The sequence below is a fragment of the Phodopus roborovskii genome, unplaced genomic scaffold (genome assembly GCF_943737965.1).
Source record: "Phodopus roborovskii unplaced genomic scaffold, PHOROB, whole genome shotgun sequence".
Classification (NCBI taxonomy): domain Eukaryota; kingdom Metazoa; phylum Chordata; class Mammalia; order Rodentia; family Cricetidae; genus Phodopus; species Phodopus roborovskii.
In genome coordinates this window covers 1,763,912-1,791,767 of record NW_026125665.1, presented here as the reverse complement: position 1 = coordinate 1,791,767, position 27,856 = coordinate 1,763,912, and the positions used below count along the sequence as shown (strand labels likewise).

Here is a 27,856-nt window from a genome sequence, read left to right as displayed (position 1 = left end):
GACGCCCTTGAGGTTGTGTCCCAGAGAGCTGCTGCCCACAGAGTTCTACAAGCTGGAGTTTCGGTCTGCAAGTGTGGTCTGAAGCGGACTGGCCTAATAGGGTGACAGGGACTTGGACTAAGACGTCACACTAGAATGCCAGGGGAAAGAGGACTTAGGCATTGACACACATAGTCACCTTGCCTTCAGTGTAACTCAACCACCCACATACCCACCATCTACCTGTCTGTGCACACAGAATCCCTTCATCCACCTACCCACCCATCTTCCCTTCCTTGCATTAGTCTCATTCAGTATCCACTCTACTACATTCCATATGTTATTTTTTAAGATTTCTTTTCTTATCCTGGCTGGTGGCAATGTTGTGCCCAAATTCTGAACCCCCCAAATCATCAAGACACCCAGACTAATGCAAAAGCAAAGAGTCTTTAATTAATTAACAAGTTAACTGTGTTAACTCAGGTCCTCCATCCATTAGATACAGTGGCTGGGGTGAGAGGGACCCAGAATGGCTGTGGGGCAAGGAATATATTGGGATAGAGCAAGGGGAGTGTCTGGAGGTTCATATCAGTCTCAGGATTGGTGCACCTCTGAGCTTGGGCTACCTGTCTTGTGTTGATTGGTCAGTTGCATCTGCAGGAATGGTTGCTATGCTCAGAGGCTCTCCCATGGCAGTTGCTATGCTCTGTACTCTACCTTAACCAGAAAGCCCATCCAGAGCTGCCAGCTAACTTCTGATTGGTTCCATGCCACACTGGCTTCCTAGTGACTAGGACAAGGTCAAAACTCAGCACATATTGCTGAGTCAGAGGCCTACATCTTGCTGGGTTTTTCTACAAGCTGTCATGGCTGCCAAAGCAGGGGGCTGGGTGAGGGTCTGGTCCCTTCAGTGGCACATGCTTTTAACCCCAACACTCAATAGGCAAAGGCAGGCTGATTTCTTTTCTTTTTAAAAAATTTATCTCTCTCTCTGTCTCTGTGTGTGTGTGTGTGTTCACAGCCATGTACCAACCCCACCACGTCACCGCTCCACACCCCCCACCCTTCTCCCTCCTATCTCAGCATTCCTGTTAGCTCTCATCCATTGAGACTCATGGGCGGCCTGCTCAGGGCTCCAAGCTGCAGTTCCTTTCATCCCACTCCCCAAGCAGCTTCCTCCACAATAGAAAAAACGGTACCGCTCAGAGGCTCACAGAGGAAATGACTCAGCTCTGCCCTGCTGAGGACTAATGAGAATGGCTGTGCTGGTTAGGAAGACCCAAGTGGAGCAGTTGAACTGGAGCCCATACAAGTAGCTTAAACAGAGGCACTTGGGGGGGGGGGCGGGGCAGGGGTGAGGATTTGTTCATTGGCTGCCGCAGCTCTTACGGTCATAGTGGCCTTCCAGTCAGTGAGAAAGGGTGGGGGTGGGGGTGGTAGGCCTCTTCCTATTAGAGGCAGCACCTAGAACTTGTTTCTACTCTTATGTCGTTGATTAGTACTAGGACATCTCTGAAAAGTTTCTGCACACCGATAAACCTCTCTGCCAACACAGCAATCCAAATCAAACCGAATTAGAAAAAGCCCACATTTAATGGATACAAGGCTCCCAGATGGTTTTCTAGCTCCCAGAGAGGAGCTGGAAAAGAGAGATGGGACTACCATGCATCTGTTTTCTGGGGGACAGTTTAAATACACTGTGGGAGTGGTCTTGAGCATCTCTAGGGGAGGGGTCATCATTTGGTGGGCTTTCTGAGATGCAGAAGTGTTTTGAGGAAGATGGGGGAAGGGGCTTGGGTGGAACTTCCATCATAACATTCCAGACTCTTTGGGTATATGGATGCCAGGGGCTGGGGTGAATCTTCCACCAGAACATCCTCTAATTGTAAGGCTATGAGAAAATATTCTCCTTGTGTGAGCATAGATGGGTATAATCTCTGTCTCACTCTGTCTCTGTTTCTTGTCTCTCTCTCTCCCTCTCCTTCTCTCTCTCTGTTCTGGGGATTGTGTAGGTAACTACGTGCTCAGATAAAAACACATGAATGTTGGGGCCTTCTTACTAAATGAAGAACATAAAATGGCTTTGAGTACAGCTAGAGATGAATCAGTGATGCTGTGACAGGTTAGTAATGTCTGCCTTGGCATAGGCAGGGGAGTTTACCAGTGAGAAGCTTGTTCCTATCATGTGCTTTCTGTGCTTCCATTGGTCGTGTTAGGGAATGAGGAGGGTCCACCCCCATTCTGAGCTTCTGTTTCCTTATTTGTTTAAGTGGGGGGAAATGCGAGTTAATGTTTAAGAAAAACAAAGAAAATATGGGTCTGTATAGCTGAGCCAACTGTGACTTAACAGCCTCCAGCAACCAACCACTTCACATCTGGAGAAACTAAGGCATGCAGAAGGAATAGGACCCATGCAAGTGCAATCAGAAAAGCCTGGTTTCTCCATGCCTAAGCTGGGCTTTTTAAAATTTCATTAATTTTATTTTTATGTGTGTCTGTGCACCATCTGTATACCTAGTGCCTATGTAGGCCAGAAGAGGGACTTTGGGTCCCCTGGAACTGGAGTTACAGATGGTTCTAAGCTGTCAAGTAGGTTCTGGAGATCAAACCCATGTCTCATGCACAAGCAGCCAAGGCTCTTAGCCACCGAGCAGTTCTCCATCCTCTCTCTCTCCTCTCTCTCTCTCTGTATGTGTGTGTATTTACATGTGTATGGGCACACATGCTGTCATGCATGTGTGTTACAAGCAGTTTTCCTGCCAGCCTGGTCCCATAGCCCCACAGCTGTGTCAACCCCAAATAGCACACAGAGATGTTGTATAGATATAAAGCTGTTGGCCAATGGCTAAAGCTTCTTATTGGCTAGCTCTTTCTTAAATATTAACCCATTTCTATTAATCTAAGTGTTTCCATGTGGCCTTATCTTACTGGAGAGAGTGTTTGGACCTTCTTCCTCTGAAAGTGCATACATCTTGAATCCTAACTACTACTTTTCCCAGAATCCTCCTTGTATCTTAGTCCCGCCTATCTTGCTTTCCTATTGGCCAACAGTGCTTTATTCATTAACCAATAAGAGAAACATATTTACAGAATGACATCTCGCATCATCTCCTCTTTTCTGTCTAAAATAAAAAGAAGGGTTTTAACTTTAACATAGTAAAATATATAAGAAAACAGTTATCAAATAAGAACCACAGTTAACAATATTTAGTCCATTAACATTTAGCGAGATTTAAAGAAAATATTCCATCATCTATTCCATCTTTGTGAGTCTAAAGTCTTATATGTAACTTATTTTTAATCCTAACTAAGGAAAACAATAACCATAACTATCTGTCTTCGACTCTCTCAAAGACCACAGACCATATATAAACTCTAGAAATGACAGAGACAACTTACTGCCTGGTCAGTCACCTGAAGTTCTTCTGTAAGTTTCCATCTTCAGCCCATAGGCCATAGTGTGTCTGGCAGACTCCTCAGCAAAGCAGGAAACTTTAAACTGTCCACCTGTTTTGGAAGTTTATCAGTCACTTTTGTCTGTGTCCTGCAGACTGTCTGGCAGACTCTTCCATGAAGCAGGAACTCTGTAGCAATGTCCATCTTTAATCAGCAGTCACTTTTCTGTGGGTCCTGCATGTCCAGTTTATATAGCATAAAGTCAAACAGTCCAGACAAGAGTAGTATCTTGCCCAAATAACTAGTCTTGAAAACAAACTCCATAACGAGTTTCTTTGATGTCCATCTTCCTTTCTGACGCAGGTGGTGTTGCCAGGAGCAGTTACGTCTCACTGTTAAGAAAAACCCTAAACCATTTTAAATGCCATATTCTGTAGGTCTTTGAAAGGTTTGAAGAATGTTTATCTGCCTCAAATACATCTCTGTATATCTAGAAAACCTAAGTAACCTAACTATAAGTTTTGACTATTATAGGTGACCATTTATAATCTGTACTAAATTGTACATTACATTTTAAATGAGCTATATTAACACAATACCTAAATAAGAGAAATATACATATCACAAAATTGACCTTAAATTTGTATCAATAAATGAAAATCTATTCCAAAACAAAGTATTCACTTCTATACCATAATCCCCTTTTAACCTTTAAAAAGAGATTGATTGTGATCATTAATCATTTATAATGAAACCCATATAAATGAAAACAAACATTTATAAACAATATTTGGGAATTTGGACATCATTCTTTTAAACTGCTTTCTGCTGGTAGCAGGTGCTGTCTTGGGGATCCTAAGAAGATGCAGAAATCCTGGCTGTAGTCTGCAAGGCCATCTTGTCCCAGCTGTTTTGAATGTTGGATCACCTGGGACACTGCCTCAGGGGGTCTGGTTTGATCAAACCATGTTAGTCTGGAAGGAATCCACAGCTTTTCATTTTCTGTGGAAACAAAAATAGAAATTCTTTTCCCCAGTAACCTGTCCTTAAACTTACATTTTGAAGTTAAAGCATTTTAAAAAATAGATTGAATTAATTTAGCAGCATTGATAATCAAGTACATTGTAGCAATTATTTCTTCCTTAGCAATTGAGCAATTCAAAGACAACACAATAGCATACAGTATTTAGACTCTTTACCTGTTGAGCTGTCTGTCTGTCTGTCTGTCTGGTACAGGGTCTCACTTGGTATCTCAGGTTGGCCTGGAACTCACTTCATAGCCCAGGTTGGCTTTGAGTTCCTGACAATCCTGGCTCAGGCTCCTGGGTTCTGGGATGCCAGGCTCTGGGCTTAGAGACTGTCAGTTTCTGGTCCCAGCCCTGGCTTGGACGTGAGCCTGCTGGGCAGCTCTTACAGTAGTTGGCCACCAAACCATTAGAGCACTCTGATGCCAGAGGCTTTGAACACTGTAGGTTCTCTCAGCTATGTGGCTGTGCCTGTTACTCTCCTTGTAGTGGTGACAAAATGAAAAGGAGGGTTCCATCCACAGCTGCTATGCATTACTTGACAATGGTGATTCTGGAAGGTGCCTGGGGTGTTGTCACACTTCCAAGACCCACCTCCAAAGGCCTACTTCCTCGGGCTGGGCCCATCCCCTGAAACTTCTAGAACCATCCAACAGCACCAACAGGAGTCCTAGGAGCTGTGGGGGACTCTCCACATTCAAATGGTGACATCTGGTCTGCACCACCAGACACCAGGCATATTTTTGTCCCTAATTGCTGCCTCTAAAAATGTAGGGGAAAATGTAGTTATGCAGAATCCCTGGGCACAGGACTTTCCCTGGGTGAGGACCATTGACCAAGCTGTGGTTTGGGCTATTTTCCTCTTTTAATTTGCTAGTTGTCTTCCTTCCTTCCTTCCTTCCTTTCTTTTTTCTTTCTTCCTTTCCTTCCTTCCCTTCCCTTCTCCTCCTCCTCTTCTTTTTGTTGGGAGATTTCAAAACAGGATTTCTGTGTGTATCCCTTACTGCCCTTCCACTCTCTCTGTAGACCAGGCTGGCCTTGAACTAAGAGATTCACCTGATTCTGCCTCTGAGTGCTGAGATTAAAGGTGTGCACCGCCACTCAGCTTCCTTTTCTAATGTATATGTATTTATTTTTAATAATATGTATATGTGTACCTATGTATGTGCATGTGGGGACAGTGCCTTCAGAGGCCAGACGATCCCCGGGAGCTGGAACTAGAAGTGGTCTTGAGCCTTACATCAGGCAAGGCCAAGGGGAAGTCACTTCTTCAGCCCCTCTGCTGTCAAAAGACAACCTTGCTGTTTTATCTTTTTAGATTTCCTTATGTATCTATACAAGTGTATGCATTGAATATATGTACGGACAGATAGGGGCTGCCTTGTGGGTGCTGGGAACTGAACCCTGGTTCTCGAAACCGCTGAGCCATCACTGCAGTCTGCCTTCAGCTTTGTTTGAGGCAGTGTCTCTTGATCACTGCTTTGTACAGTGCACTGGCCTTCAAGTTCCCGTTCTCCTGCCCCTCCCTTCTATCTATAGGAGGCTGGGGCTACAGAAGTGCATCCTACTGTATCTGACTTTACATGGGTTCTAGGATCCAAACTTTTGTCATGAGGCTTGCACAGCTAGTGCTTTGCTCACAGAGCCATCTCTCTAGCCCCATTTCCCATCATAGCCTGGGGATGGTGTTGCTGGAGTTTCTTGTCCCAGCTGGCCCCACTGCCCTTCAGCCCCAAATGAACACACAGATGCTATATTAGTTATAATAAACTGTTGGCCAGTGGCTTGGGCTTCTAATTGGTCAGCTCTGTCTTAATTATTAACCCATTTCTATTAATCTGTGTATTTCCACATGGTCTTGGCTTACTGGAGAAAGCCTGGGGCATCCTCTCTTCCCAGGCTCTACATGACCACTCTTCTGCCTATGTTTCCCAGCATTCTCCTCATCTCTTAGCCATGCCTATACTTCCTGCCTGGCCAATCAGCCAGTCACTGTTTTATTCATCAACCACTATATATACAGAAGGATATCTCCCATCAGGCTGGTGAGAGGGCTCAGTGGGTGGAAGTGCTTGCCATAAAACCTGATGACCTGGGTCCAATCCTGGGGACTTCCATGATGGAAGGGGATGAGTGACTTCTGCAAGTTTTCCTCTAATCTGCACTCACACACGCGCATGCACACACACACACACACACACACACACACACACACACACACGAAATGAACGTTAATTTTTATTTCATTTTAAGGTGCTGGAGAGGTGGCTCAGGAATTAAGAGCACTTACTGATCTTTCAGAGATCCAACTTTTAGTTCCCAGCACCCATGTCTAGTGACTCACAATCTGCCATATGTAAATGGAGGCTTTTCTGTCTGGCCCAGTCCCATAGCTGCTTTAAAATAATCACTCAGAGGCTTAATGTTAATCACAAACCATTTGGCCTATTGCTCAAGCTTATCACTAACCAGCTCTTACAACTTATTTCTACTCATCTTCATTTTGCCACATGGCTTCCTAGCATTACCTGTTCTCTAGAACATCTTGTTATGGTGGCTTGCTAGTATCTGTCTGATTCTGCCCTTCTTCTGTATCTCTGCTTGAATTTCTATCCTGGTTCTATCCTGTCTTGCTATAGACCAAAGCAGCGTCTTTATTAACCAATGGGAATAAAACATATTCACGGCATACAGAGGGATGATCCCACAGCACCTGCAACTCCAGCTGCAGGGGAATCTGATGTGTCTAGTTTCTGTGGGTACCAGCACTTGTTTGTGTGTATGTGTCTCTCACATACAACTTAAAGTAAAAATAAGGCTTTAATAAAAAAAAAAAAAGTTCATGACACAGGCAGTCTCTGGGTTGCCCTCTAGAGTTTCTGTCTTGGCTGAGGCCATGCCATAGTGTCCAGGTCCTCACTGTCACCTTTGTGTGTCTGCAGGCATCACTGCCGTAGCATGGAGCCTGGAAGAGAAGTTACTGGTGGTGGGCACCCAGGATGGCATCATGACAGTATGGGACGTGGAGGAGCAACAGGTGGTCCACATTCTAACAGGACACACAGGTGATGGATGGAGCGACTTCCGCACACACTGATGTTCCTGTGCTTTGGGGTTTGCTCTGCATCAGTCAGCTACGGCTGCACGAAATTCACCTCATGCACAGTGGCTGCAAACAAGTTTTTATTAAAAAATATATATATTGGGGTCAACAGCTGCAAAGATTGTCTCAGTCTTCCAAGGATCCTACTTCAGTTCCAGTACTCATGTTGAGGGCTCACAACTGTGTAACTCCAGTTCCAGGGCATCTGACACCTCCCAGCTTCTGGAGCACCTACAGACACAGGGAGACACATATACACACAAAAGAAAATCTAAACAATATTTCTGGGAGGAGGCAGGGCTGGTGAGATGGCTCGGCAGGTAAAGGCACTCATCAATAACCCTGATAACCTGAGTTAACTTCCTGCAACCATGTGGAGAGACCTTCCAGGAGAAGAGGACAACTCCTGCAGGTTGTCCTCTAACCTAAACACAGACTCACAGGCACACACACACACACACACACACACACACACACACACACACGAAAGATATGTTTTTGAAACTTTTTTTGCTTTTATGTTTGTGTTTATTCTTGGTTTTCTTTCTTTTCTATCTGGTTTTTGGAGACAGGGTTTCACTGTGCAGCCCTGGCTGTCCTGGAACTCACTCTGTAGACCAGGCTGGCCTGGAACTCAGAGATCTGCCTGCCTCTGCCTCCTGAGTACTGGGATTAAAGGTGTGAGCCACCAGACCCAGCAGTTGCTTAGATTTTTGAAACAGAGGTAGAAGCCAGGAGAAACTGTCCCCAGCTAACGCCCTCCCACACTGTTCCCACTGCAGCCGAAGTGAGGTGCATTCGAGTGTTTGCCCAAGGGACTCTGGCCATCTCTGCATCAAAGGACCACACCCTGCGCCTGTGGAGCTTGCTCTCTGGCCAGGAGAAAGTCACCATTGTGGACAGAGGCTCGCCAAATCCTACAGAGTCTCAGAGCGGGGATCTCCATATAGATGAGATAAACAAAGTCATATACTCCATCTCTAGCGCAAAGGTAACAAACTGAGGGCTCTGTGTGTGTGTGTGTGTGTGTGTGTGTGTGTGTGTGTGTGTGTGTTTGAGTGTGAGTGAACAGCACAACTCAAGAGAAGCTGGTTATGGTGGGACACAACTAGAATCCCAGTACTTGGGAAGCAGAGGCAGGAGGATTGCTGTTTGATCCATGCTATCTTGTTTGTTTGTTTTTGTAAAAGAGTAGGTGCTGGATAAATTGTTAGCTAAGCCTGAGGGCCTGAGTTTGAATCCCAGCACCCAAGCACAGCCAGGTGGGCAGCATCAGTGATCCAGAGCTGGGGCTGCCTGGAGCTTACTGGCTCCCTGCACAACCCAGCAGAAGAGCTACAGGCGTGTTGAGAGACTGCCTCAAAAGAGGCAGGAGTGGTCGGGAGACACCTGTGGGCTCAAGACCGATTTTAATGACTGGATTCAGTCCCCAAGCCCAGAGGATGAAGTGAGATAATGGTGTAGTGTAGTGGTGACATGTGAAGGTATGTGGGTGTGGGGGGCACTGTGTTGTGGAGCACAGAGAACACACACACAGTGGGAGTGCGCGCACGCACACACACAGGCGCACACACACACAGTAGGAGTACACACGACACACACACATACACACACACACAGTGGGAGTACACACACACAGTGGGAGTACACACGACACACACACACACACACAGTGGGAGTACACACACACACAGTGGGAGTACACACGACACACACACACACACACACAGTGGGAGTACACACACACACACACACACACACAGTGGGAGTACACACATGCACACACGCACACACACACACACATACACACAGTGGGAGTACACACACGCACACACACACACACACACACATACACACAGTGGGAGTACACACACACAGTGGGAGTGCGCGCACACATATATACAGTGGGAGTGCATGCGCGCGCACACACACACACACACAGTGGGAGTACACACATGCACACATGCACACACACACACACACACAGTGGGAGTACACACACACACACACACACGCACACACACACACACACACAGTGGGAGTACACACACGCACACACACACAGTGGGAGTACACACACGCACACACACACACAGTGGGAGTACACACACACACACACACAACACACAGTGGGAGTACACACACACACACACGCGCGCACACACACACACACAGTGGGAGTACACACACGCGCGCACACACACACACACAGTGGGAGTACACACACACACACACGCGCGCCGGCCCGCCACACACACACACACAGTGGGAGTACACACACGCACACACGCACACACACACACACACAGTGGGAGTACACACACGCACACACACACACACACACACAGTGGGAGTACACACACACACACACACACACACACAGTGGGAGTACACACACACACGCACGCACACACACGCGCGCACACACACACAGTGGGAGTACACACACAGTGGGAGTACACACACGCACACACGCGCGCACACACACACACACACATACATACAGTGGGAGTACACACACGCACACACACTGTACCTGCCGTGTGATGCTTGTGTCCAAGTGTTTTGTTTATTTATTTTATGTGTAAGACTCTTTTGCCTGAGTATTTGTCTGTGCAGCATGTATGTGCAGTTCCCATAGGGGCCAGAAGTCAGACCCCCGGGACTGGAGTTACAGATAGTTCTCTACTGTCCTGTGGTTCTGGGAATTGAACTCAGGTCCTCTGGATGAGCTGCCAGGGTCTTACCTACTTCCCAGCCCCATTTCTATGTATTTGAGAGGTTCTTGGATGAGGCTGTTATTTATTTATTTATTTATTCATTCATTTATTTTTATTTATTTATTTATTTATTTATTTATTTATTTATTTATTTATTTTGCCTAGATTCCATTGTGTGATGTGAGTCCTTCAAATTCACTGTGGCCTATTTTATTTTAATTTATTTTTTATTTATTTTCAACAATGGCCATTACTTTATTAAACACAGTAAGCAGAATTGTTTTTGTCATAAAACTAAAGATGATAATGTTTGAATTGTTATCATATAAGTTCATAATTGTTTCTAATTTGTAGTGTTTTCTTTTTCTCTCTTTTTTTGTCTCTTTTATTTAAATTATTTAACATTTATTTATGTGTGTGTGCATGTGTGGCTCATGTGGAGATCAGAGGAAAAAACACAGAAGTTGATTCTCTCCTTCCACCATGTGGATCCTAGGGATCTAACTCAGGGCATCAGGTTTAGCTGCAAGCCCCTCTACTTGATGAACCATCTCATAGGCCCCTGTCATCAATATTTTATGTAACAAGGGCACATTTGTCACAAATAAGACAGCAATATTGATAAATCCTGTCAGTTAGAACTGACTATGTACCATCACTATCAATGCTTCCAAAATATAAAATCTTTCTTTAAAAAACCACCAGTATTTAAAGAGACAGTTTTCAACAGGAGATGGTGGTACACCCCTTTAATCCCAGAACTCAGGAGGCAGAGGCAGGCAGATCTCTGTGTTCTGAGTTCGAGGCCAGCCTGATCTACAGAGTGAGTTCCAGGACAGCCAAGCCTACACAGAGAAAGCCTGTGTTGAAAAGACAAAAACAAAACAAAAAATAAGAAAGAGATTTTGCTTTTGAGACATGTTCTAGACATGAGCACACTTGAGCCTCAACTTATGATTCTCATGCCTCAACCTCAGAGTGGTTAGAAACCAGGTGTGTGTCTCTGCACACGGACAAACATGCTATTTTATAAATTACAAAGGAATGTGTGCACTTGGACACAGTGACAGGTGACAAATGCTCTAGGCTTCATGGAAGGCTGTGCAAGGTGGGTTGGTCCATGCCTGTGTCAAAATGGGGGCGGGGGGAGAGAATATCTCTGGACACTCAGGCAGGCTCCTTGGGAATCTTCTTTTTAAAATTTAAAAATTTTGTCCATTTTGTTTATTTTTATTTTGTCTTTTGAGACTGTGTCTCTTGTAGCCCAGGCTGACCTTGAGCTCATTATGTAGCTAAGGATAACCCTGATCCTCCTGCCTCCATTCCCTGTGTGTTGGGATAACAGCCACCATACCTGGATTGTGTGCAAGAGATGGAACTCCGGGCCTCCTGGGTGCTGGGCCAGTGCTCTACCTGCTGAGCCTGTGTCCCAGCCCATGTCTCCAGATGATGTTTCTCTTGCTTTTCCTGAACTCCACTAGATCAGCGTGTGGAATCTGGAAACCACGAAGCTGGTTTTCTGTATCCCAGGAGAAGCCTCTGATCCCTGGGCCTGTGTGACATTGCTGGCTGCCCAGGGTGTGCTGCTAGCCGTGTCCAAGGGTGGCGAGGTCAATGTATGGAACTCAGCCACAGGAAAACTTCAGGGGAATCGCCAGTTGTCCAGCATCAGAGAGGAGACGCCCACTTGTGCCGTCTGCATCCAGACACAGGCAAAGCTGGTCACTGGCTTCAACAGTGGCTCCATCTCCCTGGTAAGTGATTTTCTCACAGACTGGGAGAGGAGTCAGCTACTCAAATGTGAGGGCCTGAGTTTATGTTCAGAACCCACATAAAGGCAGATGTGGGCATTCGAACGTGTATCCTTGCCCTGGAGAGGCAGAGTCAGGCATTCTAGTGGAATCAGTGAGCTCCAGGGCCAATGAAAGAAGCTGGGCCCTGTCCTGGATGAAGGGAGGGAGCCTAGTGTGGGCATGCAGGCTCTACTGTGGAGGGACCCAAGAAAGCTTCCCTGCTCACTATGGAGGGACTCACGCAGGCCTTTGTGCTCACTGTGAATGGACCTGCCAACTTCCTAACAGGAAGAATAAAGTAGAAGGGCTGGAGAGATGGCTCAGCAGGAAGAGCACTAGCTGTTTTTCCAGAGGAGCCAGGTTCAATTCCCAGTACACATATGCAGCTCATACCTGTCCATAACTCCAGTTTCCAGGGACTCAACATCTAAACACAGACATACATGCATGCAAAACATTAATGTATATGAAATAAAAATAAATAAATAATTTTAAAAAGCGCACTGGTTGCTGTTGCACAGGTTCGATCAATAACACACACATGCTGGCCAAAAATTGTCTGTAACTCCAGTTCCATGGTATCTGATGCTCTCTTCTGGCTTCTGTGGGCACTGCATGCATGTGGTGCATCTAGATACATGTGGCATACACTCATACACACAAAATAAAACAAATACTTAAAAAAAATAAGGTGGAGAGATAGAGGAGAGACACTGAAGTTAACCTCTGACCTTTGTGCATGCCTCATGAAGTGTACAGATGTCTTTGGACTTGGAAGGAACAATGCTGCCTATCGCCTTTTTTGGCTGCCGGTTTCCATTCCTGATGCTGTGATGAGACACTGACTAGAGCGACATGGGGAGAAATAGGTTTAATAGGCTCTCAGTTCCAAGTTATAGTCTGTCACAGAGGACAAGTCAAGTTGGCAGGTCCATCCACAGTGAGCACGAAGGCCTGTGTGAGTCCCTCCATAGTGAGCAGGGAAGCTTTCTTGGGTCCCTCCACAGTAGAGCCTGCATGCCCACACTAGGCTCCCTCCCTTCATCCAGGACAGGGCCCAGCTTCCTCAGATGCCCCAAGCCATCTGGATCTGGATAATCCCTTACTGACTCTTCTCCCTGGGTTCTTCCCTGTGTCAAAGTGACATTAAAACCATCACAAGGGCTGGAGATGCGACTCTGTGGTTAGGAGCACTGGCTGCTGTTGCAGAGGCCCTGAGCTCAGTTCCTAGAACTTACTGGGTGGCTCACCATCTGTAAGCCCCCCTCCAGCGCCCTCTTCTGCCCCCTGAGTGCACTGTGGACTGGTTTTGGAGACAGGGTTTCTCTGTGTAGAACTCTGTCCTGGAACTCACTCTGTAGACCAGGCTAGCCTCAAAATCTGCCTGCCTCTGCCTCTCTAGTGCTGGGATTAAAGGCACGATTAAAGGCACCATGCTTGGCTATAAGCAAAACTCTTTAAAACAAACAAACCAAAAACAGTAACAACAAAACTGTAAGCTTGATATTGATATTGATGGCCCTGTGAACAGTCTCCACAGAGCTGATCCACTGCAGAGCTGTCCCCCATGGGCTCATGTGTTTACACACTTGGCCCCCAGCTGCTGGTACCTTGTTATGGTAGTGGAACCTTCCACACATGGGATACAACTACAAGTGAGTCATTGGGCGGGGGCTGCAAGGTGGTGGCTACTCCTGGTTCTGGCTGGAGTTCTCTGTTCTCCTGATCCAAGAAGGGACCAAGCCATGAAGCACAGGCACCATCCAGGCAGCCTTCCCTCCCCTCTGTGGGGTATGTGTGACCTGGGACTGGAAGCCAAGTAAACCCTGCTTCCTCAAGTTGTGTGGGTTGGAGCAGTGTGTGGGGTCCTTTGTATTAGAGACACAGCCCAGCCCTCTGGATGTGTGTGTGAACACACAGGGCACATAGTTGCATCTGGAACAGTGGACATGGATAAGAGGGCAGCAGAAGTCATACAAGGAGCTGGTATGATAGCCTGCAACCCTAACACTAGAGATCTCCATTAATTCAAGGCCTGCCTGCTATACATAGCAAGTTTCAGGATGATCAGAGCTATGAAGTGAGACCCTGCCTCAAAATAAACAAATAAAAATAAATTTAAAAAGAAAGGAAGGACTGGCACACACCTTTAATCCCAGCACTTGGAAGGCAGAGGCAGCTGGATATCTTTGAATTCAAGGCCAGCCTGGTCTACAGAGTGAGTACATGGATAGCCAGCGCTATATAGTGAGGCCCTGTCTGGAGGTTGGGGGAAACAGAAAAAAAAATGTTTCCTCACAGTTGGGACTGTAAACTACAGGTCCAGGCTACATCAGTCAGCTGGTTTTAGAGGTGGTCACCTTGAACTCTGTGTGTAGTTCAGGCTGACCTTGAACTCATAACCCTCCTGCTTCCGCCTCCTCAGGGCTGGGCTGGGTGCAATAGGTTCCACACTGCTGCACAGCTGCAACCACACCATCATCACCATGCATAAAGCGGTACTGCACTAGGGACACACAGCTGGGAATGATTCCACCCACACACATTCTAGCCCATCACTCCTGGAGTGTAACCTGAGCTCACCTCTTGTCTCATAGGGAAACTGAGGCACAGGGGTCTGGGGGGGATGTCACATCCCAGCCCAGAAGCATGACACTCACCTTCCACTGTACAGGTTTCCTCCAGAGAAGACAGCCTGCTGGAGAAGCTTCCAGAAGCTGTGGGGTTCCTGGTGGTGTCTGAAGACGAGTCTGTTCTTGCAGCAGGTAGCTTTCTCACTGAGTGTAGAGAAGGGAAGTAAAATATGGCTGGAGGCTGGGTGCCCAGCTCCTGGGTAGAGTGAGAAACTGGCATCTGTCCCCTGTCTGCCTGCACCCCCTTCTTCCTTTCCAACTGTGCCCAACATTATTCTCTCCACCTCTTTGTTTTATAAAATACTGTGTGCATGCACACATGTATGCATGTGTGTGTATGTGTGTACAAGTGTATATATGCACATGTATGTATGTGTTTGTATGTGTGCATGTGTATGTATTTATGTGTGTGTGCATGAGTGTATGTATATGTGTACATGTGTGTATGTGTGCATGTGTGTGTTTGTGCATGTGCACATGTGAAGGGCAAAGGAGAATGTGCACCAATGGGCTCTCTCCTTCCAGTCCTGGCACTGGAACTCAGGTAGTTGGGCCAGGCAACAGGAGCCTTTTCCCACTGAATCATTGTGCAGTCCCTCTGTCCACTTTGAAATCAACATTTTTAGCTTCCACATATGAGTGAGAATGAATCCTGCCTGTCTCCACATCTGACCGTTCTATGCAGACAGAAGCTCATTAGCTCTGTTCATGTTCCCAAAAATGACAGGATTAAAAAGACATTCCATCACCTACCATACACTGTATCCACCGTACACACCTGTACCCACCATACACACCTGTACCTACCATACACCAAACACACCTATACTCACCATACACATCTGTACCCATCATACACCATATAGACCAATACTTACCATACACACCTGTATCTACCATACACCAAACACACCTGTACTCACCATACACATCTGTACCCATCATACACCATATAGACCAATACTTACCATACACACCTGTATCTACCATACACCAAACACACCTATACTCACCATACACATCTGTACCCATCATACACCATATAGACCAATACTTACCATACACACCTGTATCTACCATACACCAAACACACCTGTACTCACCATACACATCTGTACCCATCATACACCATATAGACCAATACTTACCATACACACCTGTATCTACCATATACACTTGTAACCATATAGACACCTATCCTCACCATATATCATACATACCTGTATTCATACACACTTGTACCCACTGTGCACACCTATATCAACCATACACACTTGTACTTACTGTACACCATACACACCTGTATTCCTACACACTTGTACCCACCATACACCATACACACCTATATTCATACATACTTGTACACACCACACACCATACACACCTGTACCCACCATACATCCCTGTAACCATATAACTATGTAAATACCTGTAACCACATACATCTTACACACATGTACATCATGCATACTTTTAGCCACTACATATCATACACATCTGTAACCAACTCTTGAGATTTTAAATGTTTTAAAGTTTTATTTTTATTATTTTTAGGTGTGTGTGTGTGTGTGTGTGTGTGTGTGTAACAGGTGTGGGTGCCCAACCAGACAACATGTAATAGATCCCCTGGAGCTGCAGTGATAGTTGGTTAGGAACCACCATATGGGTTCTGGGAACTGAACTTAAGTCCTCTAAAAGAGCAGCAAGTTCGGTTAACTATTGAACCATTGATCTAGCCCCAGTAAACACCTTTTAATTAATTATGAGTATTTAAATTAATATTATCATAATAGTCAAATCAATCCATATTAATTGCATAGGTTATTTTATTTAATATTCCCAAATATTTAACATGAAATCAATATAAATATTATGAATGGGTCATTTCTCTGTTATTGTACCAAATTTTCAAAATAACAGTTAAGAGCACGGGCTGCTCTAACAGAGGACCCAAGTTTTGTTCCCAGCACCTCCAGGGATAGGGCAGTGCACTGCCTTGTGTACTCCAATTCCAAGGGCTCTGAAACCCCTTCTGCCCTCTAAGAGCTCAGCACTCACAGACACTCACAGGCCGCACAGACACACGCACAGCAAAGCACACTGGTACATAAAAAGGAAAGGAACAGTAGTTGGTTCAGAGTTGCCCTTTGATAGACTGAGGGTTGTCATGGGGCAACACGGGCCAGACTGACAGACCCCCTGTCTTGACAAGGTGTTACAGGAAAGAGGTGTCCGTTGAGTCTGGACTGAGGTGAGGACTGAGGCGGAAGAAGGTCTGGAGCATCAGGAATACCTAGGGCATGCCTGGCTGGCTTTCAGGGACAGTGTCCTGGGAGAAAGCGTGCTAAGCAGTTTCTCTATTCTCAGCCTGAAGGAACCAGACCACTGCCATGGGAACCTGTCTGACCCTGACTTGGGTGGCATCCCCAGCTTTTGCTTTCAAGAGCTATTTGTTTCATGAGCAAAATTTCAGGGTGCTGTTCCCAAGACCATCAGCTCTAGGCATCACTACACACACCCCAAGTTCAGAGAAAGCAGCAGCTGTCCTTCATGGCCACACCTATGACCCTAGCATAGGAAAGGCAGAGGCAGGTGGATCCCAGGTCCTCCCTGTCAGTCAACCTAGCTAATCAGTGGGTCCCAGACCTGTGAGAGACCCGTCTTAAAAAGTAAGGTGGGGCCAATAAGATGGCTTAGTGGGTAAAGTGCTTGACGGGCTTCGAATTCAGATTCGCAGCACATACATGAAAGCTGGGCATGGCGGCAGATATCTGTACCCTCAGGCAGACGCTGGGAGTTCACTGTCCTGGCCAAGATGCCTAGGCCCTGGGTTCAGTGAGAGCCCTTCCTAAAAAGAACTAATGGGGAGAACGATTGATGACAACATGTAACCACACGTGCCTGTGAGTGTATGTGTGTGCGAGTGTGAGTGTGCGTCCACACACACGAAATCTGCAAAGGAAAGAAAGAAAGAAAGAGGAGCATAGCAGTGTCCAGGAGACACGAGATGGGAATTTGCATGTCTCCTCTCCCAGTGCTGCCAGGAGCCTGGTGACACAGGGCACAATGTGTGTGGTGTGTCCCCCAGCCCAGGGACACTCTTCCAAGCCCTGATAGTGAGTTTGTAGGAGTTGGTCACATTGGCATTGTTGAGGGCCCAAGAGGCTGACCTTGGCTGCCAGCCCCTCAGAAGATGCCTGTCCCAAACTCCCCCAGGAACTCACTTTGTTACTTTGAAAAGCACGGAGATAAATAAAGACCATGGTTATCATGAAGGAAGCTGGACTGACTGAGAGGCCTTGTCCCCAGAACTAGGCCAGAGCCAGGGCCACAAAGTGCAGGCATGAGGTTTAGGCTACTGGATGTACCTATGATTGTCTGATTGATTGATTGATTGATTGACTGGTGTGTGTGTGTGTGTGTGTGTGTGTGTGTGTGTGTGTGTGTGTAACATGGTGCTTGTGTGAGGTCAAAGGGCAATTTTGGGGAGTCAGCTCCCTTCCTCTACCCTGTGAGTTCCAGTTATTAACCTTGGTGGCAAGCATTTTTAACTGCTAAGCCATCTCACTGGCCCCCAAAATCATTTATTTAGTGACCAAGATTAAACCACAAATGCAGTCAGATAGAAGCCTGGAACATTCTTTTCTGGGAGGTCAGCATTCAAGGATCTCAGGATAGAAAGATCTCCTCAGAGAGTATGGGGAGGCAAGAGACAGACTTGGAGCTGAGGCTGGGCCTCTGTGACTAGAATGTCTGAACTCAGTTAATATAGTACTTGTAGCTCAGTAGTGGGTAGGGTGTGGTAGCTCAGTGGGTAGGGTGTGGTAGCTCAGTGGGTAGGGGGGCCGTGGTGGAGTGTGGTAGCTCAGTGGGGTAGGGGGGGGGGGTTGGTAGCTCAGTGGGTAGGGTGTGGTAGCTCAGTTGGGTAGAGTGTGGTAGCTCAGTGGGTAGGGTGTGGTAGCTCAGTGTGTAGAGTGTGGTAGCTCAGTGGGTAGGGTGTGGTAGCTCAGTGTGTAGAGTGTGGTAGCTCAGTAGTGGGTAGGGTGGGGTAGTTCAGTAGGTAGAGTGCTTGCCTAGCATGTATGAGGTCCTGGGATCCATTCCCATCACCACACAAACTAGGCATAGTGGTGCTTGTCTGTCATACCAGCACTTGGAAGGTAGAGGCAAGGTGATCAGGAGTTCAGAATCATCCTTAGTTACATAGTGAGTTGTTTTGGTTTTGGTTTTTTGAAACAGGGTTTCTCTGGGTAGCTTTATAGACCAGGCTGGCCTCAGAATTCAGAGATCCACCTGCTTCTGCCTCCTGAGTGCCAGGATTAAAGGCATGGACTAACACCACCTGGGAACACCATGTCTTTAAAGGTGGTACACACCTTTAATCCCCACACTCGGGAGGCAGAGGCAAGCAAATCTCTGTGAGTTTGAGGCCAGCCTGGTCTACAGAGGGAGTTCCAAGACAGGCTCCAAAGTCACAGAGAAACCCTGTCTCAAAAAACCTTAAACAACAACAGCAACAACCACCTTGGGCTTCCAGCTGGCTCCATGGTCTGGGGGTTCAGGGAAGATGAACCTGAGGCACATATCCAGGAATCCCACTGTGAAGCCTTCCCATGGTGTCAGTGGTATGTGTGTGTTTGTGTGTGTGTAAACCTCTGTATTTGCAGTTGTTGGTACTATCCTCAATAATATGCATGCCCTGATTCCTCTGCACTCCCATGACAGCCTTGGAGCCCACACCATCAGTGTCCTTATGCATAGATGGGGGAACTAGGGCTGAGGAGTTTCCCTCCCTGTGCAAACATGAACACCAGGCTCCAGTATGTAAAAACCTGGTATAGTTGTGTGTGTGCCTGCAACTCCAGTGCTGTGGGGAGTGGAGACATGAGGCCAGCCAGAGAGCTCCAGGCTCAGTGAGAAAGTGGGAGTGATGGAGAAAGACCCAGTGACCTCCTTTGTCCTATGAAAGTGCATAGGTGGGGGATGCATGTACAAATGCACACACGCACACACGCACACACGCACACACGCACACACACACGGATAGAATAGAATAGAATGTAACAATCTTTTTAAGGTAGGAAAAGTAAATGTGGTTGTTCTAGTGACAAATGCCTCCCATTGTCTGGGGTGTTTGAACTGGTTCCCAGTTAATGGCACAGGGACCTGAGGGAACTCCATGTCCTGATAATAGAGAATGTCATGAGTTTCCCTACAGCTCTGTGACTGTCACCTCCAACACGCACCTGCTATTCAAGGTGGGACCATGCCTGCCCCCCCCCAGCCTCCTTACATCCTTCCCCTGGGACATAGCAGGTGCTCTAGGAAGGCTGCATAGACTGGGTAACTGCTCTCAGGCTCTGCCAGGCTCAAAGGCCTAACTGGGCTCTGCTGCTGCAGGCTTTGGAAGATCTGTGCGGATTTTCTTGGCAAACTCACAAGGCTTCCACCGGTTCATGGCCACGGATCTGGAACACGAGGACGTGGTGGAGAGCGCGGTTTTGGGTCCTGAGAACAATGTGATTATCACTGGCTCCCGGGATGCACTCATCCAGGTGAGGGTGGATCCAGGACCCCAACCTCAGAACAGGATCCCTAATTCTGAGCTCAGACCCTGACAGGGGGCTTAGTGGAATGATACAGGGTGCTGGTATTCTGTGCCCCACAAGCAGACCTGGAATGTTCCCCAAAGCAGGCAGCATTCCCAACTGGACCTGAAAACTAAGGATACTGGTTCTCAGGGCCACAGGGGAGGAACATTCTCAGTAGTCAACGCTGGTGAGACTATCAAGGTAGGGACTATGGGTTTCCCAATATCTCAGTCTCATGACCTCTCTAGGATCTAAGAGATTCTTGAGGACCTAACAGAATTCATTTATGTAGAACACATATTTATTTATTATAGGTTGTATACATATATGCCAATGCTGGGTATGTGTTTTCTGTTACTATAATAAAATACCTGAGGCTGGGAACTGTATAAAGAAAATGGGTTATGTAGCTCACAGATTTGGAAGTTGACTGACTGCAGAGAATGGCACCAGTTCTGGTGAGGCCTTCCTTGTCCATACAGCACAAATGGTGTGAGTCTATGAGAGGGGACAATCACACTTAAGGACAGAGGCCAGTCCTGCCTGCCTGGGACAGACCCCTCTCCTGGGAACTAATGTGAGTCTCATAACAACTGCTCGACCCCTCCCCCTCATCTTTGGAGACAGGGTCTCGTGTAGCTCAGGTTAGCCTCAAACTTGCTATGAAGCCAAGGGTGACCTTGGAGTTTGGTTCTCCATCCTTCACCTTCTTGGATTTACAGATCTGCATAACCACAGCCAGCTACTTGGTCCTTTCCAAGGACTGTGTCCCACAAGACTCCATCACCTCCCACCTGGCTCCGCCTCTTAAATCTGTCACCTCTTGTGTCACACCCGTCATCTCCGAGACCCAGCCCCCCACCCTTGAACCCCTGGGAAACCACACTTGAGTGAGGAGATGAAGCTGGTGTGGTGATCCCAGCCTGTCTCAGCTACATGGCAAGTTCATGGCTAGTCTGGGCAATGTGAGACCCTGTCTCAAATAGAAAAAGAGAAGGAAATCCGAGAACATATATCCATGAAATTCACTGTGACATGTTTACATGATGACATGGCTTTTAATCAGAAAAGTTTTATCACTCTTCTTGTTATTATTTTATGTGTATGAGCATCTTGTACCGTGTGTGTCCAGTGCCCTTAGAGGCAGTAGAGTATGGATGCCCTAGAGCTGGAGTTGCAGATGGCTATGAGCTGCAATGTGGGTGCTGGGGACTGAACCAGGACCCTCTGCAAGAGCGTCGGGTGCTCATAACAGTTGAGCCATCTCTCCAGCTCACATGACAGGTTCCTGAAATACACACACACACGCACATGCACACAGACATGCATGCACACTACAATCTCATTCAGCTCTTGCAGAATTATGCTGCTTACCTGTGTGGATGAGCCAGTACTTTAGGAGTGCTCTGAAGATAGTTCGCTGCTGCAGACCTGAGAGGCCCTGCAGGGTGTTCTCTGGGGTCCCTGGGACACACTGTGAGAATGCTGAAGCCCTGGGAAGTCTTCAGCAGCCAGGATTGGTGAGGACCCTGGAGCCAGAGTCTCCATGTTCAGCAGAGGTGGGTGAACAGCCAAAGCCTGTCCCTGGGGCAGACCCGTGCTTCTGTTCTCCACTCTCAGGTGTGGAGCCTCTCAGAACAGGGGACCCTGCTGGATGTCCTCGAGGGCGTGGGCGCCCCTGCAAGCCTGCTGGTCCGGGGCGGGACTCTGGTGGTGTCTGCATCCTGGAAGTCTTCGTCTTTAAAAGTCTGGGATCTCGTGTCCCCTCAGAAGCCGAGGCCTCCTGCTCCATTTCTGGACCGCACAGGCCTCACTGCAGTGTCTCACCACGGCAGCTACATCTACTTCCCCAAGGTTGGGGACAAAAACAAAGTCACGATTTGGGACTTGGCAGAAGGTTTGTGAGAGATGATTAGTGTCTTCGTGGTGAGTTCTGGACTTACGTTTTGCAGACAGAAGTTCAAGATGAAGCCAGGAATTGGCTCAGTTGCTACAGTGCTTGTGGCTTAGTTGCTGGAGTGCTTGTAACTTAGTTGTGCAGTGTTTTTCTGGCATATGGGAAGCCCTGAGCTTTGTTTCTAACACTACATAAGCCAGGTGTGGTGGTCATGGTTGGCAGTGAAGACAAAAAGGGTGGAAGTTCAAGATAAACCACAAACTCTGGCTCAAAAAACAAACAACAGGGAATGGAAGATGACTACGTAAAGTGCTTGCTTTGCAAGCATTCAGACCGAAGTTTGGATCCCCACTTCCATGCAAGTGCTGGGCTCTAATTCCTGCAGCTGGGAAGCAGAGATGGGGTCACCAGAGCAAGCTGGCTAACTTCACTAGCTCTGGTCTCCATTGAGAGATCCTGACTCTGTGAATAGGTAGAGAGCAACTGAGGAAGACGACCACCTTCAGCCTTGTCCTCCACACACACTCAACCACACGTGCACCCATGCTCACGTGGACATGTATACATCACATACACACATGCACTCACCCTCCACACTTGTATGGCCATGCATGCACTCGCACACACACTCATGTGGACATGCACACGCCACACATACATGTGCAAAGAAGTTGAAAAGCACTTGAAGGAACTGCACATCAACCTCCAGTGTGCACACATGAACATGGATGAAGAGATGCACAGACATGTATGACAAGTGTAGAGGTTCTGAAGTGTTCAGGGTCTGGTGAGGGCTGCTTACTTCTGGCTCATAGATGTCCTTTTGCTGTGTCTGTGCAGCAAGGCAATGCTCTGCTCTTTTTCCCCCTCTAAGTAAGAGCACTAACCGTTTTCTGAGGGATCCTCCCCCGAACTCTAATTAACTCCTAAGAAAGCACCTCCCCAAAACATCATCTTGTAGATGGAATCTCTTTTTATTTGTTTGATTGTTTATTTCTTTATTTTGTATGTGTGTTTTTTTTGAGTTTGCCTGCATTTATGTATATGTATCATGTGTCCCTAGTATGGTCTGAAGAGTGCATTAGATCCCTGCAGCTGCTCTGTGGATGCTGGGAACTGAACCCAGGTCCTTTGCAAGAGCAGCTGGTGTTCCTAACCACTGATCCATCTCTCCAGTGCCCGAATGGAGTTCACCATCTGTGTGACATTCAACCTATAGTCACCAGGGTATGAAGGAGAGTGGAGACAGTGCTTGTACTGTGTTCCCAGGATTGCGGGACACCCCTGGGAGGGTTAAACAGGATGATGAAGTGACATGATTCTCATTTAATTAGATTAGATTCTTGTCATACACCTGGCTGTAATCCCAGCTGCCAGGGAGGCTAAGGTTAAAGGGTAAAGAGGAGATGGGCCTGGGTGATTAGAATGTTATCAGACTCTCCTGGGTGTCTCTTTCTATGCACCACAGACAGGGCTGGGAGAACTAAGGAGTCTGCTGGAGCTGAGCACAGCCCTGTCCCCAGTTTCAGTTGCCACTTGCTCCCAGTGCTCCTCAAGCCTGTGGGAGCTCAGGATTCTCTCTTTTCCTCTGGTGCCTACAGAACATGTCCCGACTTCCTTTGCCTCAGGGCTTTCTGAGCATGCATATGGGTGCAGGGTTCATTTCCAGCTTCCAGCTCAGCCAGGAAACTTTACATTATTCAAGCTAAACCTTACGAGTCAAAGACTCAGAAAGCTAAGGCTAGCTAAACATCCAACAGGTAAGGGCACTTGCTGCCAAGCCTGAAAATGTGAGTCCAGAACCCACAAGATGGGAGGGAAAACTTGTCCTCTGGCTTATATACACACATACATAATTGTATTTTTTTTTAACTGAGAAAACCATATGATCCATCCCTGACTCTCTTCTCCCTATGCAGGTGAGGAGCAGGATTTCCTGGACACATCCAATGAGGTCCGGTGTCTAGAAGTGGCTGAGCAGGCCAAACTCCTCTTCACAGGTCTGATTTCAGGGATCGTGCTTGTGTTCCCTCTGAATTCCAGGCAAGATGTGCTGTGCATTCCCCCACCTGAGGCCCGCAAGGCTGTCAACTGCATGTCCCTGAGCAAGAGCGAGGACCGGTTGGCCATCGCCTACGACAACATTGTTCTGGTGCTGGACATTAGCCCCGGGGACCCATGTCCCACCATTGAGGGCCCTGCCTACACCTTTTACACCCAACTGCCCGAGACCATAGCGAGTGTGGCCGTGCTGGCAGACTACCGGGTGCTCTATGGCATGACCGACGGTGGCCTCTTTCTGTATGACTGTGCACGGTCCAAAGTGTTTCCTCTGGAAGCCCATGGGAGCAGGGTGAGCTGTGTGGAGGTCAGCCACGGGGAGCAGCTGGCAGTGAGCGGGGCAGAGGATGCACTGCTCTGCCTCTGGGACCTGCAAGCTTGCAGGGGGATGTTCGAGATGATCTATGAGGTGGGTGGCCAGTGCCTCTGAGTCCATGCTGTGCCCGTTCTCTCCTCTTCCTTGTGTGTGTGTGTTGGCACTGTTTCTAGCTGTGAGTGTACATCCGTGCAATGTATGTGATGGATAAAGGTCAACCTGGGGCGTTATTCCTCGTGTTTTAGGGGTCAGGGTCTCTCATCAAGGTTGGGGTCCCCCCATTAGTCTGGAGTGGGCAGGGTACTCCTATGTACAACTCGCCAAAGCTGAGATTGTTAAGAGTGAGCCACTATGCCTGCTTTTTGTTTTTATAACATGGGAACGGGGAATCAATCACAGGACCTCATACTTGCACAGCAGCTGACTCAAATGAGGAGGAAGGCAACCATAAGGAAGCTGTCTGTCCCCCAGCCTCCAGATAAACCTGCACATGCATGCACCCCACCCCACATGTACCCTGCACCTGTGCCTCAGTGCCATAGCCCTGAAGCTGTCACCTCTGTGAAGACAGACGTGCACCTTGGAAAGTCCACTTCCCCATCTCTCTGGGGTTTGCTCTGCTCTGTCCCCAGTGGGCAGCAGGGGTTGGGGTGCTGGCCAGGCCAGAAGTTGTCTGGATGTCTCTCAGTTGAAAATGGTATGGTGTGATGTATTAGTTATTTTGTTACCAAATCCCTGAGGTGAAGCAACTGAAGGGGCAGGGGCCTCATTTGGGCCCTCTGTTGTAGGGTCACAGCCTAAGGTGGAGGGGATACATGGTGCCAAACAGCTCTGCGGTGGCAGGAGTGTGCAGCTGGAACTCTGCACCTCACATCATAGTGGAACAGGAAGCAGAGAATGAACAGGATGTGGGTTGGACTATAGGCCCCCAAACTGGAACCAGAGTGATCCATGTCCTCCAGGGAGGACAAACCTGATAAAGATTCTACAACTTTCCAAATACCAGCTGTGGACCAAGAGTTAAACATGATCCCAGGCAGGCGAGAGGGCTTAGCTGGTAAAGGTGCCTGCAGCCAAGCTTCATGACTTGAGTTCTGTCTCCACTAACATAGTGTAAGTCAAGAACAGACTACTAAAAGTTATCTCCTGCCCTGCTCACAGCACCATGATACACAGCTCCCCACCCACAACAAGCAAATTAAATACAAGTAAACAACAACAGATACCATTGCTCATGCAGAGCACGTCATTTGATCTGTTTTCACAGAGCTCCTACTGCAGAGGGGTGCGGTGTGCCTGCTTCTCAAAGGATGACAAGTATGTGTTTGCAGGCATGAAGGACCGTTCCATCATCGCCTGGAGTGCGCTGGATGGTGAGTCCTGTTCTAGGATGGGACTGAACTATGAAAAAGTCTATTTTATTTTATTGCCTCTATGTGTGTGTGTATGTGTGTGTGTGCATAGTGGTGCAGCCCTATACTTTGGTGGCGATCATGCACTGGACAGGATGGACTTTGGGGTCAATTATGAGGCCAAACCAGGTGGACAGGGAGCCCCCTGACTCTGCCTGCATGCACCTTTACACTCAGGTTTTCCAGGTGTGCTAGGGATCAAACTCATGTCCTTGTGTCTGCAAACAAAGCACACTACCAACTGCAATGTCCTTCCTGCCTCTGTGCCTGAGTTTTCTCATGACCGAACTTTCCCCATCACAGGCACCCTGCTGGCTGTCCAGTTTGTCCATGCTGTGGTCAACCGAATCATCCCTACCTCCAATGGCTTCATGGCCCCCACAAGCCATGGTTATCTCATCCGAGAACGCTTTCAGTACCCATCAGCCAGAGCCTCCCAGCAAGACCCTCTCAAGAACTTCAAGAAGACAGTGTGGTTGGTGAAGACCAGGCACAGAAAAGAGCAGCTGGCTGCAGCAGAGGCCTCCCAGGACACAGGGTCAATGGCTACAGAGGGAAAGGAATCGAAATCCAATAAGCACTCACAGGTCTGCCTGATACTGTGAAGGCCTATGGAGGCTGGGAATGCAACAGGTTAGCTTTGACTCATTTGGTTGAAGCAAACTGACCAGCTCTGCTGGTGTCACATGGATCCCAGGCCTCCCTCCAACATCTTCCATTTTTCCCACCTCTTTTTTCTATTGGGTTTTCAAACCTGCTCTACTCAGGTTAGCAGCAGCCTGAATTTCCCACCCTCCTGCAAGAACTTGAATCAAAACCTTGCCTCTGCCTCTGTTGGTACCAGTGGGCACAACTCTCCTCCTTGAGCCAATCATTGGCTCTGGGAGGATCTGTAATCACTGTAGGACCAAGAATGACCAAGTCAAAGGAAAAACTGTGTGGCAGAAAGTGACAGACTGCGGTGGGCACTGTCCTGTCTTGGATGGCAGTGAGCATCCAGCTGTAGCCCTGAATGTGAATGGGAAAGGCAGCCTGTGTTACAGGCCTTTCCTTTTCCATATGTGAAGCCAGAGGTCTGGACTGTCTCATGACACACACTCTAGCACTTTCAAGTCAGGTCACAGTTACCCTGAGACGGAAAATGATGTGTACAAAATTCACTCCGGCTGCTCGGTGGCTTGGCCTTCAATCCCAACACTCAGGAACTGGAGGCAGGTGGATGTGTATGTGTTCAGGGCCAGCCTGATCTACAGAATGAGTTTCTGGACAACCAGGAGAGAGACCCTATCAAATAGAAGAAAAATAAAATAAAGGAAAAAGAGAGAAATCTACACGAGGCTGGGGCTAGCTCAGGGCTTACAGAACCTGCAGACCTAGTGAGGGGACTGAGTTTGGATGGCAGAACCATGGACATGCCAGGTATACAATGTTGCCCACATATAGGCCCAGCTCCAGAATGTGGAGATAGCTGTTCTCACTTCATTCTGCTGCTGTGGCCAAAACACTCAGCAAAAGCAACTTAGGGGAGGCAAGGGCTAATTTGGCTTCCATGTCCAGGTCAGAGTCCACCTCTGAAGGAAGCCAAGGAAAGACAGGGGCTGAAGGCAGGGCTGAGGCTACAGCACACAGCACGACCTGTGACCAGGAACTCACTCGGCCATGGTAGTGCAGGAGTGTCCTAGTCATTGTTTTCTTGCTGTCCAGAGGCAACTCATTTAAAAAGAAGCACTTAATTGGGGTGTCTTACAGTTTCCGAGGTTAGTCCATTATCATCATGGCTGGAGCATGGTGGTGTGCATGGCAGATATAGTGCTGGAGAAGTAGCGGAGATATAGATCATGATCTGCAGACTGACAGGGAGAGAGAGAGAGACTGGGCCTGGCATGCACTTTTGAAACCTCAAAGCCTACCCCATTATACACCTCCTTCA

General features: G+C 47.7%; 1 protein-coding gene across 1 annotated transcript in view; it reads left to right on the top strand.

Moving 5' to 3' along the window:
- The window catches only part of Nwd1 (NACHT and WD repeat domain containing 1), a 57,342-nt gene extending 30,811 nt beyond the window's left edge, over nt 1–26,531 (top strand). The window contains exons 11-19 of the mRNA XM_051178181.1: nt 7,343–7,465; nt 8,286–8,494; nt 11,705–11,977; nt 14,691–14,781; nt 20,050–20,204; nt 21,861–22,137; nt 24,057–24,607; nt 25,782–25,887; nt 26,230–26,531. Of these exons, the coding sequence (XP_051034138.1) occupies nt 7,343–7,465; nt 8,286–8,494; nt 11,705–11,977; nt 14,691–14,781; nt 20,050–20,204; nt 21,861–22,137; nt 24,057–24,607; nt 25,782–25,887; nt 26,230–26,531 (2,087 nt within the window). The remainder of the gene's footprint in view (nt 1–7,342; nt 7,466–8,285; nt 8,495–11,704; nt 11,978–14,690; nt 14,782–20,049; nt 20,205–21,860; nt 22,138–24,056; nt 24,608–25,781; nt 25,888–26,229) is intronic.
- Nucleotides 26,532–27,856: the final 1,325 nt, after the last annotated feature.